Genomic DNA, 13281 nt, shown 5'->3' on the forward strand with positions numbered 1-13281 from the left:
CCCCTCTCTGCTGAGTAGAGAAGATTCCTCCTAGCGGAAAATCAAAATGGCGGCTGCCTTGACGAGAAAGTCTTGTGTGCTTGCTGCGAACTTTCCCGTCCTTGCTACGCGGTGTTGTTGTCCAAGTGCGTCACTAACGTTTTCCAGAATACAGGTCAGATGTAAGGGGCACAGTCAATGGCAAAATAGAAAGTTCAAGAAGGCTCACAATGACTTTGCCCGCAGCAAGGAGTTTGGGAAACTTTCCATGGAAATTATCACAGCCGTTCGTGGTAAGGCACAGTTTTATAAATACGCTGTGTCTCTATGTCCGGCAGCCGGACAGGTTTTTCAAAATACTCCGTGTCCGGCAGTCAAAATTAAGTTTTTAAAAATTTCATTTAGTAATGTCAAATCCTTGTTTATATGGCTGAATACAGTATGGGGTCCAGTTCTCGGCCACAAAAAACGTAAACTTGTATTTCTCACCTTGGAATAGCCGTAAGGAGTTAAAATTTCACGCATAACTAGCTTCAGCATTCAGTTTACACATGTAGAGCTATCGACTGCTCAACGCTGTTTTCTCCCGAGTAATAACGAAAATGGAGGCTTCGTTCGTGGGCCCAGTTATCGGCCAGCGGGCCCAGTTCTCGGCCACAAAAGAGTGCATGCGATTCTTCAGAATGAACAACGCTTTGTTACCATTTTTTGTTGTTAAATCAATTATAAGGCTTGTGTTTTGATATTTCGATCACAAATTATCCTTAAAGAGCTTTGTTTCATTTTAGAAAAGGAAGTTTTTTGCACACCTAGTTTTTCTCTTAAGTGCAGTCAAGCGAGGCTAAAAAGAGTTGGGTATTTAAAACAGGGTTAAGTCAGAGCTCATAGTTTTCAGCATGCTACCCCATTACAGCTTTATTTTTGCAACTGACTTGACACGAATACTCCACACAAAACTATGAGCGCTTTTAGTGTCGAAGGCGAGCAGGGTGGCCGAGAACAGGCAAATTTGCCAAAGTACTAAGGAAATATTGAGGAGTGAATTTAGGTCAAAGAACTAAACACGCCTGGAAAAGTTTATATTTAACAGATAGCTTTATCACTCTACATTCTTTATGCCATGAATTGGCTCATTTGGGCTTTCTAGACGGACAAAATATAAACTTGAATTAAACCATGTAATTCGAGTAGCCGTAAACAAACATGTTTTCAGGGAAACCAAATTCACCTACCTTTGCATAACCTCGATGTGCTCACAGGAAAACTCGGCAGGATGAAACAAAACTCGGCAGAACGGAAGACAAGGAATCAAGCTACCTTTGGAAACAATTGCTTTTTATTCAGATTCATTTGTGACGCAAAAATAAACGCTGAACAAAAAGTGGCCGAGAACTGGGCCCGGCCGAGAACTGGGCCCCACACTGTACTAATTTTGGTGAGCCCAGCACCCGGTATATTGGGATTTATAATGTAGACTATTATAAAGTGACCGGCAATCAAAACATTTGAATAGCAATCCGGTTAGCCTAAGAAGTACTCTGGTGAGCCTAAAAAGCACTCCGGTTATCCATCAGTCAATTCCAGCAGTGCCCATCCCCGCCCCGGGCAACCGCGGGGCATTTGCTCATGTTGTCAGTCTGGGGGGTGGGACATTCGCAATTTTATCGCAGCCTGGGGGTTGGGCATTTGTGTACCCTGGGGCAACCCTCGGGCATTTGGCACACGTGTTTTCGAAAGTGCCATGGATGAGTTCATTGGGAAAGACGAGGCGTTTGTCAAACAATGGCTTGTCCGTCAGGGACTAGAGAAACTTGTAGATGTTTTTAAAGGTATGTTTTCTCAATTTTAGATATTTCTTAATTACTTGTAAGCATATAAATGTAAGCAACAAGGTGAACTATATTTTGTTTATCACAGAACAATCACTGACGTAAACACGACTATTTTGCATTTTGCATTCAAAACTAGTCTTCAACTAATGTGATCTTCAAGACAGATCTTGAAAACTGTTAAAAACAAAATATAAATAAATAAATATAATCAAAATCAACTAACACCTACTGTTGTCCCTGAAGTCTTACTGTTGCATTAAAAGACTGAACAGTTGAACGTTTTATTCACTGATCTGGGTTCGATTCCTCTTGGGGTCAGATCACCTGTCATAAAGTTCTTTTTACATAGTTTTACTTTAGTCTCACTGGCAGACACAGAGTATTCTAAAAAACCTGTCCGTTTGCCGGAAATAGACACAGCATCATAAATAAAATATAATTGCACATATAGTTAATTGAATAATGCACAATTATAAGTAAAATGGTGAATTACATGTTTATAACACTGAGGTGGCAGAGCCACAAAAAAGCCTATGCACCGGTTATTTCCCGGGCTTTCCAGTTGAAGGAAATATTGATGATCGTAAAAGTGATCGCTTCATCGAGATCCATCGATAAAATTTGGTAATTGGTATCGATTGGCATTGGTCAATCAATAGTCACACATTAGCTGCTCATCCATACCTGCCAACCACCAGAGTACAATAACCTGGAGGTGATCCGAAATCCATGCTGGCCATCTTCGCTTTGACTGATGTAAACAGCGTGCGAAAACCACACCGATTTTGTACCATGTATTGTGCAATTTGATTGGTTGATTTCTGACCAATTAGGATACTCGTTAAATATATATCAATTTGATCACTCTGTTTTACGTTTTCAGATCGAGAGTGGCTCAAATAAGGGCAACAAATATTATTCTCTTCTTGTTTTATTTTCCTTTTTGAAATCTCGAAAATAACAAAATTAATGAAAAAAAAATTAAAAAGAGCTACGGTAGGTGGTTCCCGGGAGATTTGGTGCTCTGACTGGGAGACTGGGAGATTTGATGAAATACTTGGGAACTCCCAGGAAAACCGGGAGAGTTGGCAGGTCTGCTCATCGATTGCTATTGTTTTGGAAAACGTGACAATGGGCCATTTACAATTGTGTGCTCAGTGACCAGGCCCATTAATGACAGCAAAGCTGGAGGTGACCTTGCTTTGATAGAGACGCCTACTTTTGTCATGTAAATGCAACTAGTTAGCATTAGAACAACTTGATTTACACAACAAAAGCAGTGAGGTCTGTATGAAAACAAGGTCACTTCCAGCCTTGCTGCCATTCAAAGGCAAGGTCACTGAGCAGACAACTGTAAAATGATTGATACGAATTAGGTCATCGATTGCTATAATGTCATTTCCAGTTTGGAAATTGATGACAATCAATAAAAAGTCACACAAATCCTCTTCATTGATTGGCCATTGAATAATCAATCAATTGACTGATATTGACAGGTACTGATTGGTATCGATTGCCATCAATTGTCAATTGCATCAATTGGACACCTGGGTCATTTGCAACCCCCAGATCTTGTCCCCTCTCCCTCCAGCAAGATTAAATGGGAGCGTATATACAGTGCGTATTTGATATCTGCGTGTATTATAAAGGATTAAAGCTGTCTGCAGGTTAATATATACTACATAATTTTTATATTTTTTTGAATTTAGAATCAGGGGCAGATGTTCAGTTCAACCCTCGTTTGGACAGACTGATTGAAAGAGCTAAGTCAATAAGTATGCCTAAACAAAGTGTTGAGAATGCCATTAAAACAGGAGCAGGGGTAAGATTGTATGATTTGCTTTTACTGTTAGCTGTTGATCTTTCCAACTGTCTACACATCTTTCAGTCTGTCTTTCTGTGTGCCAGACTGTCTACCCATCTTTCAATCTGAGACTGAAAAAACTGTCTGCACATCTTTCATTTTGTCTTACTGTATGCCAGACTGTCTGCCCATCTGTTAGTCTGTTTGACTGTATGCCCAACTGTCTACCCATCTTTCAGTCTGTCAGACTGTATGCCCATCTTTCAGTCTGTCTGACTATATGCTTGACTGTCTGCCCATCTTTCAGTCTGTCTGACTCTATGCCAGACTGTCTGCCAGACTGTCTGCCCATCTGTTAGTCTGTTTGACTGTATACCCGACCGTCTACCCATCTTTCAGTCTGTCAGACTGTATGCCCATCTTTCAGTCTGTCTGACTGTATGCCTGACTGTACGCCCGACTGTCTACCCATCCTACAGTTTGTCAGACTGTATGCCGGACTGTCTGCCCATCGTCATCATTTCTTTTTGTGAAAAGAAATGATGAAACAAAGTTTACGTGTACTTTGCTGAGGCCATGAGGGTACATCATAATTATCTGGATTTATGATATAAGATTATGTTTGATAGCATGGCTTCTCTAGCTATGTTATGAAAAAAATTAGACACCTGTTATTTTTAGGTGCATTCAGTTAGTAGATTCAGATGGCCTTTTTTTCTTCCTGTCTTCCATCAGTCCTTCCTTTATTTGTTCATCAGACAAAGGACCAACCTTATGAAACCATTGTGCTTGAGGTCAAAGGGCCAGGTGGCTGTGGCTTGCTTGTCCAACTACTGACAGCTAACAAGATTAAAACAAAGAGTGAACTGAATACTATTCTGCGGAAAAATGGGTGAGTACTTCTCTGGGATTGTGAGAGGCGTGGTGGCCTCATGATTAGTACACTCATCTCCAGATCGAGCAGTCCGGGTTCTAGGCCTGGCCAGGGACATTGTTATGTTCTTGGGAGAGGCATGAAGTTTGAAGAAGACTTCAAAGAAGACTTTGAAGCTGTTTAATGTACATCCTTGTGTACATTCTACCGGGGAGGGGGGGAGAGGGTGAGGATTAAGGGTTAAGAGGTAGGGAGTTAGGGTTGAGGGGTGTTGCCATTATCATTATTGAGAGTGTATCACAACCCTTGTTTGTTTGGCACTATTTTCAGGGGCTTGCTTAATGATGGCGGATCAGTCATGTTTCATTATCAACAGAAAGGTATTGGCAATAATTTGATTATTTATAAAAACAACTCTATCCCCTCTGTCCTCTTCTGCAAAATAATGGAGATACACAGTATAGGTCAGCTAGATAAGCCAGTTACATGTGGATGTTGATGATACATGTGTTTTATTTATTTATTTTTTAAATTGAGAACAAGAATAACAAATAAGTTTGATTTTTTAATAAATACTAGCAATGACATTTCGACCTCTCTGATGTCATTTTCCAGTACAAGTGAATTGAAAATGACACTTGAACATACTCTTGCACTTGCAAATGACCTTGTAGAGGTCAAAACAGTGTAAATTTTTATTGTTAGTTTTTATTACAATTAAATCGATTTCTAAGAAATTACTCAGTTTAAAATAATAATATATTTGAGCTCTGAAATACATGTGTTTGAGTAACAAGCCATTGACATCATTAAAAAACAACAGCCTCATTAACAGTAAATTAATTTGTCATTGTTATAAAACACAGGAATGATAACTGTAGAGGACTTCCTCTTTATGGAGGATAAACACAAATTGTCAGACTATCCTGATGAGGGGAGTGTTGACAAGGTAGGGTCATTTTTTTTCTCATGTCAAAGCAAACTTTGTGAGTATAAAAATTAATAATTATCAACAGTACTCTTGCTGACTCTAGTGGCTCATCAGGTTGGGAGTAAAATTTCTTGATGCCTATTCAGCATGGGTATTATAATGTTACAGTGCTTCCTCTGGATGGATGCTAGTCAATACAGTACAATACAATTCCTTATTCAGACATGTCAAGTTTAAGAACTGTACAAGCCTGTTCTAAATACGGAACTATGTGTATTCCTAAAATACAAAGATTTAGTAATTTTGTAATATACAAGTTATAAAATCTAGAACATTAAAAATTTACTATCATCTGATTCACACATAATAAACTATTAACTAAACATTGACACTAAGAATTAAATATATACAGTGAAATTTAAAATCCTAACAGAATAACGGTAGAATAAAATGAGAAAAAAATTAAAAGTTTGACTAATGTTCTTAGTTTATTCTTAAAATGGGCAACATTGATGGCCTGTTTCACATTTGAAGGCAAACTATTTCAGATCTTCGTACATATTTAATTAAATGACTTCTTCATAAAGTTGAGGTTAAATTTAGGTACACATAAATTAACGCCATTACCTCTAAGATTATATCTGACACTAAAAAAGTCCTTGATGTACTTAGGACCGTTGTTATTAAGACATTTATACAACAGGATAAGAGATTGCTGTTTTCTCCTGTGCTCTAGCGTTTCCATGTTAATAGTACATAACAGATCCTCCTATAAAATAGATTTGCAGTAACCCAGCAGGGACCTGAGAATGTAATAATTAGCATATTCTAGTGGATTCACTTCTTCTCTCCCCACTACCAGAAGGAGGGGAATACAGCAAGATAAAAGATTTATAAAGCCTTAACATTACATTGCTAGGCACAAAATGCCCAATTCATAATTCGCCTGAGAGTGCCACTTTTGGCGTATACCTTATCAAGCTGTCCAAAATTCATGTACTAGGTTACTCCAAACCCTCCCAAAGAATTATTTCTGGCAGGGTGAACCAAAACTTCTTCGAAGTAGACACACTAAGTAGACACACTAAGTAGACACACAATGATAAAATCCAAGACTCGCTGAGATGCATAGACCTTAGCTTGAAAATCCAAGACTGAGACTGAAGCGATTTTAGATTGCAAAACAGAAAGGAATACACAAAAGCAAGACTTCATGACTCCTCACAAAAGATTTCAAGATTGGATCTAAAGTTTCCGAGACCCATGATTTTGTAGGTACCATTCACCATTCACCAAACCTCCAAGAGAAGTGAACAGTACATGTACATGTATGAGACTTAAAAACACAGCTTCCATTGTAAGTCAGTTGAACACCACATAATCCCATCCTTTAGACAGTGGCCATGGATTTAAAGTTCTTTGTATGGTAACCATTATGCCATCATATAGGCATTTTACATTCAATGAAAAATTCCATTGAAATTCCAATTACAGCTTACATTGTAAGAAATTCAGTGCCACATAATCCTTCCCTTTAGACACGAGTGGCCATAGATTTAAAGTTCTTTGTATGTTAACCATTATGCTCTCATGGGTGTGTTCCATTCAATGAAAAATTCCAGTTTGAATTTCTGGAAATTTCAAGTGGCAAATGGAACAACAGTTTGCAGAATTTCTGGAAAAGAGCAAAACCTTTCCAGGTGTACGTTGTACTAAATTTTTTTGATATTTTGTACTGGCCCAATTTCCATCTCACTTGACTTTCCTCTCAGAATTTCCAGTTGAATGGTTCACGTTTTGAAAATTCAATAATTTTTTTCCAAGATTTTGATCATCCCCATCTCAAAATTTTGAACGGAAAGCGCCCCATGTTTGTGTGTCCACAGCATTTAAGACCAGGCCAGATGTCCCATAACATTGGTTTCTGTAGCATGTACCACATAGTAATCTTTGCATGTTTCTCTACCAGGGTCTGGTGGAAAAAGCAACAAGTAATATTTCTGTTTTTAAAGTGCCTATGAAGTAAAAAATAATTGCTGCTGATTTGAAAGGCTTTTCAAAGTAAAGAAGAGTGGCATTTTCCTTTTTGGAATATCTTTTTTTGTTTTAGAGATATTCATGTTTTTGTATTATAAGTGATGACGTCATAGGTGGTTCCACTAAAACAGTTCAACACTTAATCAAGAATATCTCTAGAAATATTAAAGCAGTGTTCTTTAAACTTGGCACCTGAAATGTAAATCACAAAAGAATCAAAATGACACCTGTTGTGCCGTCACCACGACAACAGTTATGCCACTGGTCCTGTTTTAATTAAAAGTAACATTACCAGATTTTATCTTAAACAAGGATCATCCACTCCCAACAATCTAATGGGGAGAGTTAAGACAATATGGGAATCACGTGTGTTCCGAGCAAGACCCTCTGTCCCTTTTCGAAGGGTTGCAAATTGGCATATTTGGTTTTTCACAGAAAGAGACTGGAGCCAAAAGTGTTGCCATGGCAACAACACAGAAGGTGTCATTCTGTTTCTTTTGTGATGCACATTCGTGGTGCCAAGTTTGAAGAACACTGCTCCAATATTTCTAGAGATATTCTTGATTCAGTGTTTTACTGTTCAAATGGAACCACCTATGACGTCATCACTTTCCTCATTTGCATAATACAAAAACGTAAATATCTCTAGAACGAAAAAAGATATTCCAAAAAGGGAAACGCCATTCTTCTTTACTTTGAAAAGCCTGTCAAATAAGCAGCAATTATTTTTTACTTCATATGCACTTTAAGTGAATTTTCAGTTTGCACAACTAGGGGTGGCAAGTGGTGATTGGGAAATTTAGGGTCTTGAAAGCTTTCGATCTAATCTGTACTCTTAGAATCCTCTGTAATGAAACATGAAGTTTTGTTAAATTGTGACGGTTACTTTCTGTCGCACAGTGTAGAACTGCTTAATGATGATGATGATCATCATCATCATCATTATCATCATCTGTCTTTGTTGCACCACAAGGCACATGAGGCTTCACAACAGTATGTATGATACACTGAAAGTAGTTATTGGCATTACAATGGTCAAAACAGATCTCTTTCTTTGCAGGCAGAAGAAATGGGAATTGAATGTGGAGCAGAGAATGTATTCTTCTATGAATCTGAAAATGGAACAAAGTGCATAAAGGTAAATTTATTGATCGTGATTGTAGATGTACATTTTAATTTTCCATGGAGCAATTACCTTTGAAGGCTCAGTTGACTTTATGGTTTACAATGATGTTTACAACGATTTTCCCTGAAAGAAACACACCCCCTTAATTAGTAGCAGCATGGTCTGAGATCCACTTTCCTGCAGAGTTAACATGTTTGTAGTTTATTTCTGGCAGTGGTCTCTGCACTGTAGTACACACTACTAGCTTTGGGCAAAAATAAAGTAACTTTAATTAATGACAAGGTAGCCACATTAAATCTATCTACCGGTATTTAAAATTATTTTCCCAAACTGAGAGATACTATTAACACCCAAAATGTGTGTGTTCAAGTGCAATGAGACCAATCATTACATGTACACTTTTTTTGTGAAATATCAAATTTTTAAACCACTCTTTTTCTTGAAATTCTGTCTTGTTTTCAGTTCCTATGTGCAGTTGAAGATTCAAAACAAGTCTACGATGATCTATCGCAAAAGTTTCCTGACAGAGATATTTCATTAGAACTGGAGTATGTTCCTCGTACACTTGTTTCTTTGTCCGAAGAACGAACACAGCAAGCAGAAAAGCTTGTAGATAGACTTGAAGATCATGCGGATGTAGTGAGGGTTTATGACAATATAGAAGGGCTCCCTAATGCAACTTGCAAGCTGTTTGGGTCAGTTATCACTTCCTGATCTACAGAATAAAAACAGATGAAATTTGTGGGCACTTTAAGCTGAGCTCTCTGGCGTCAAGTTCAGTGTGAAAAAATAATGAATAGTGTAATGTATGCTGGCAAATGGAAGTCTCACAGTCAATGGAATAAGCAGAAATCATTCAAGAATTTTTCTTGATTGGAAGATCAAAGTAATCTAAACTTTTAGATCAGTATGGAATAGACGGTGTGATATGTTTATTGGTTGGATAATCCAAATAAAGTAAACAAAATGCCAGCAATCAATAGGCCATTTCTAAGTTGCCCATTTTTCTTATGTGTAAAAACAAGTCATCATGCGAAACCATTCATATGGAAATGTGTTCCATCTGTAGGTTCATTTTCATACAAATCAAACTCATTTTCATATGAAAGATTTTGCTCAAAGGCTCGTTTTGAAACAGAGGCACAAGGTAACTTGGAAATGGCTTATTCTAAATCGAAATGCGAACAATTTGCTGCTGTGGCCTACACTGTATGCTCTCCAAAATACACAGAACCTGGCTTAGCCATTTCACATTGTTGTTTTACAGAGGGTGGCTGCAAAATGTACAAAGATTTATAATGCACATGCCTAGCTGTGTTCTGCTCATTAAACCTTTTGTTTGGTGATGTTTCCATTGCCATTGCTGTCACGGTTTGCTTAAAAGTTCCCTATGGTCACTCTAATGGTGAATGCCTTCAAGTCCCGGGTGTAAGGCATCTTTCTGATGTGGCTTAAACCGAAACTTAAAAACTTGGTGAATGCAAATTAGTTTGCATGTTTTTACGCCCACTATCTGGTGTTACCAAAACAAAGGTTTATACAGTAGGAAAGTTTCTAGCCTGCGAACGCAGACGTATTTCCGGCTGTCCCTTGTCTCCGCCGAAAATAATGTCTGCGGACCAGAGCCAGGAAACGATTTCTGTGACGTAGGAATTTAAGTCAATCACAGTTTAGCTCAAGTAGCCCCAGAACTACTGTGTGACGCATTCACTGCGAGGAGCACTCGAGTTTTATTCTATCATGGAACCTGATTGGCCAAAGAGAAACAAGTCATTACGTCACAGAAATCGTTTCCTGGCTTGGGTTCGCAGACATTATTTTGGCAGAGACAAGGGTGATCTTAGGAAAATAGTGCTAATGCATGAATACATCAGATGGTCACATTTCACTGCCAAGCTAAATTTTCACCAAATTTTCTCAAACCTCTGGCATGTTTGTGTTGTTTTCACAAGGTATTCCTTTCATCTTTTCTGCTAAAGTTTGGGAATTTGTTCATGATAAAATTTACAATTTGCATTTTCAAAGGGGGCCTTGGTGGTGAAATTTCCTTGTCTGATGTTATCATCCATTTAGAGCTAGAAGGAAAAAACACTCGTGATAATTACTGTTCAGTGATTATCACAAGCAATTATCTGGGTGCAGAGGTGTTCTTTTTCATTCACGATGCCATTGTGACTTGGTATTGCGGCTTTGCCGCTCACAGATCAAGCAACTGGTATATGAGCCCAGGGGCAACTTTGAAGTTTTCAACAAGTTGAATCTTATTGGCTGGAAGTACTGTAGCAACTAAACAATAACATTGTATTTTATTTTTTCTTTTAGAACTATAGTAGCTTGCACTTAAGGCTGATGTGGGGGAATCTTTTCAAATGCAAATGACACAAAGGGTCATTCCCTGGCATTGGCCTCCTTCCCATGCTAGTACCAGTCCAATACTAAGAATATTAATAAATTATGGTTTACAATGCTGGAAAGCTTTCTTTGCCACAGTAGATTGTGATTCACCATATTTTAAATTACACTTTTCAAGTATGAAACTCCGAACACGCCATGTTCAACATACCACCTTACAATTTATTGCTATTGCGTGGTCTGATTTAAACACTGATTTTTCCTTTGCATCTGTCATCTGACCAAACTTACCCTTCATTAGAGTTTTTGGTTGACACTACCTTCACACCTCCAAAGTTATCCCTAACTTCCCAAGTATGCACATTAAGGTCTGTAAACACACTGATCATTCACAGTCCACAGACTGTTTACGTGAAAAGGGATGTACATGTAGCTAAAGATAAATCAATCAAGTTCGATTGAGTGATAAACCAATCAACCAATAGCGCTCATTTCTACACTGTGATTTATGTAAGAGCACCAACTAGTCAGCTGATGTGGTCATGACAACAAGAAATTAAAGCTCTTTACTCTTAAGCTGCATTACATGTGCATACAGAATGCCCACCACATACAGCAATGTCATGCTCTTTGCATATTTTTTAAACATATTCAGTCCTGCACTATTTGTTGAACTCGAAAGGGGAGTGAATACCACTTGCATGCCATTTTTTTATATACTTGGAGGTGCAGGTGGTACTTTCTACTGAATAATAACATCATAATTATCATCTGCGGCCTTAAGCATGGCTTACAGAGACAGCAACTGTCCCTATATGCCAAAATGTACCAAAATTACGCAATAAGTGAACACGTTGCAGACCCTTAGCTATATCCATCATGACAATGTTTTGTCCATGTAAAGAAATACTAGAATAGTACTTGAGACCTAAAATGCTTTTGGAGTTTGTTTGCTTTGACTGAGACATCAACTGTTCTTTTTGCTTGGTGCATGTTTTGCAATCTCACATCTTTAACCTTCTGTCGTGACGCACTTCCTATAGTTCCATGCCAACCAAGAGCTTTGTAATCTGCCATGATACTTTGGATCACCTTACTGTGATGACTTCTTTCAGGGGGGAGATTTTGCTTGTAGATATGGCGCATATTGCGATGGCCAATTTTGGCGCCCGATGGAAGGCATAGTTCTAATGTTTGCTCATTCACTGTTAGAGTGTTTTCCTTTCCTTGGATTTCATCACTACTGTTTTCTTCATCTGGATTATAATCCGGATAACTACTGCTGAAATCATAGAAGTCGGCAAATTCCAAAACAGCATCGCCTTCATAGTTGATTTTCATGTGGCCTTTGTCTACCATGTGATTCTGAACAGCTTCTGTTGAGAAAAAGTTCTTTCCTTTGTCATTACAGTAAAGGCACATGTTACCAACTCCAACTTTTTCGCACAGATATGTCACAAGCCCTTTCATATCAACCACAAACTCCAAGTCTGGAATGAAAAAGCTGTGCGACCTCGTCATGTGCTTCATGCTTTCTTCCAAGCTGATGCTGTGGTGTGGACAGAACAGACAATCTGTTATTTCCAGTGTGTCTTCCTCAATCTCATCATCATCATCGTCGTCGTCGTCAGACTGGGCATCATCAACCTTATCATCATCAACCTTATCATGTAATGATGACTCAGCAATTTCAGATTTAGCGTTTTGTGACCCAGTTTCTTCACTTTCCATGGTCAAGCCCTTGGTAATCAGGCTTCCTTCTTTTTTTACTTTAGCCGCCTCCAGTTCTTTGTGCTTTTTAGAACTTATATGATTATCATAAGCGTTCTCTGAGGAGAACGTCTTGTTACAGAGTTTACAGTGCATTGTTTTTGTTTTGCTCTGCTGTTGTGCTTCAACTTCGGCTCTTTGCTCAAGGACTTTTTGCTGAAAGACTTCAGCAGTTACAGGAGGCATTTCAGCAACCTTTCTCTTGAGGTTATAACGATGCCAATCCGTTTTGTAGTGACGACGTTGAATGTCGCTATCAGCGAAGGACACGCGACACGTTATACAAGTGAACAACGGCATTTTACAAAGATATTTGTGATCTGGAGGCGAAGCCGCTATTCTTTTAAGATTTTCTCAAAAAGGTTGATACTTCCTAGAAGCGAGCTATGCCTTCGACAGCTTTAGGTACGTTAAGAGACGGCAAAAGTGACCGTAACTTCTTACGAAATTCCCAAACGTGGTGCAATGATTGAGCAAAGCCCCAATGCTTGCTGGGTAATGTCACCCAAAATATGAGCCTGTCAGCGGTAATTTTAGTCATGGCGGCGATTTCGAAGAGGGAAGGTCAAACGGAAG

The 13281-nt window shown here is 38.5% G+C and overlaps 2 protein-coding genes across 2 annotated transcripts; one reads left to right on the forward strand and one right to left on the reverse strand.

Annotated features, from left to right (window-relative positions):
- Positions 1 to 4: 4 nt before the first annotated feature.
- On the forward strand, positions 5 to 10918 carry LOC145486817 (putative transcriptional regulatory protein BOV_1660). Its single transcript, XM_081465540.1, has 7 exons — positions 5 to 272; positions 3521 to 3633; positions 4374 to 4507; positions 4820 to 4869; positions 5356 to 5438; positions 8518 to 8595; positions 9046 to 10918. The coding sequence occupies exons 1-7, from the start codon at positions 47 to 49 to the stop codon at positions 9295 to 9297; spliced, it is 936 nt and encodes a 311-aa protein (XP_081321666.1). The 5' UTR covers positions 5 to 46; the 3' UTR covers positions 9298 to 10918.
- A 143-nt stretch (positions 10919 to 11061) lies between these two features.
- On the reverse strand, positions 11062 to 13176 carry LOC145486814 (cytoplasmic 60S subunit biogenesis factor ZNF622-like). The gene has a single exon (XM_081465536.1). It carries the CDS (start codon positions 13003 to 13005, stop codon positions 11845 to 11847), a length of 1161 nt encoding a protein of 386 aa, XP_081321662.1. The 5' UTR covers positions 13006 to 13176; the 3' UTR covers positions 11062 to 11844.
- Between the last annotated feature and the right edge of the window lie 105 nt (positions 13177 to 13281).

This window comes from Orbicella franksi, chromosome 5 (assembly GCF_964199315.1).
Source record: "Orbicella franksi chromosome 5, jaOrbFran1.1, whole genome shotgun sequence".
Taxonomy (NCBI): domain Eukaryota; kingdom Metazoa; phylum Cnidaria; class Anthozoa; order Scleractinia; family Merulinidae; genus Orbicella; species Orbicella franksi.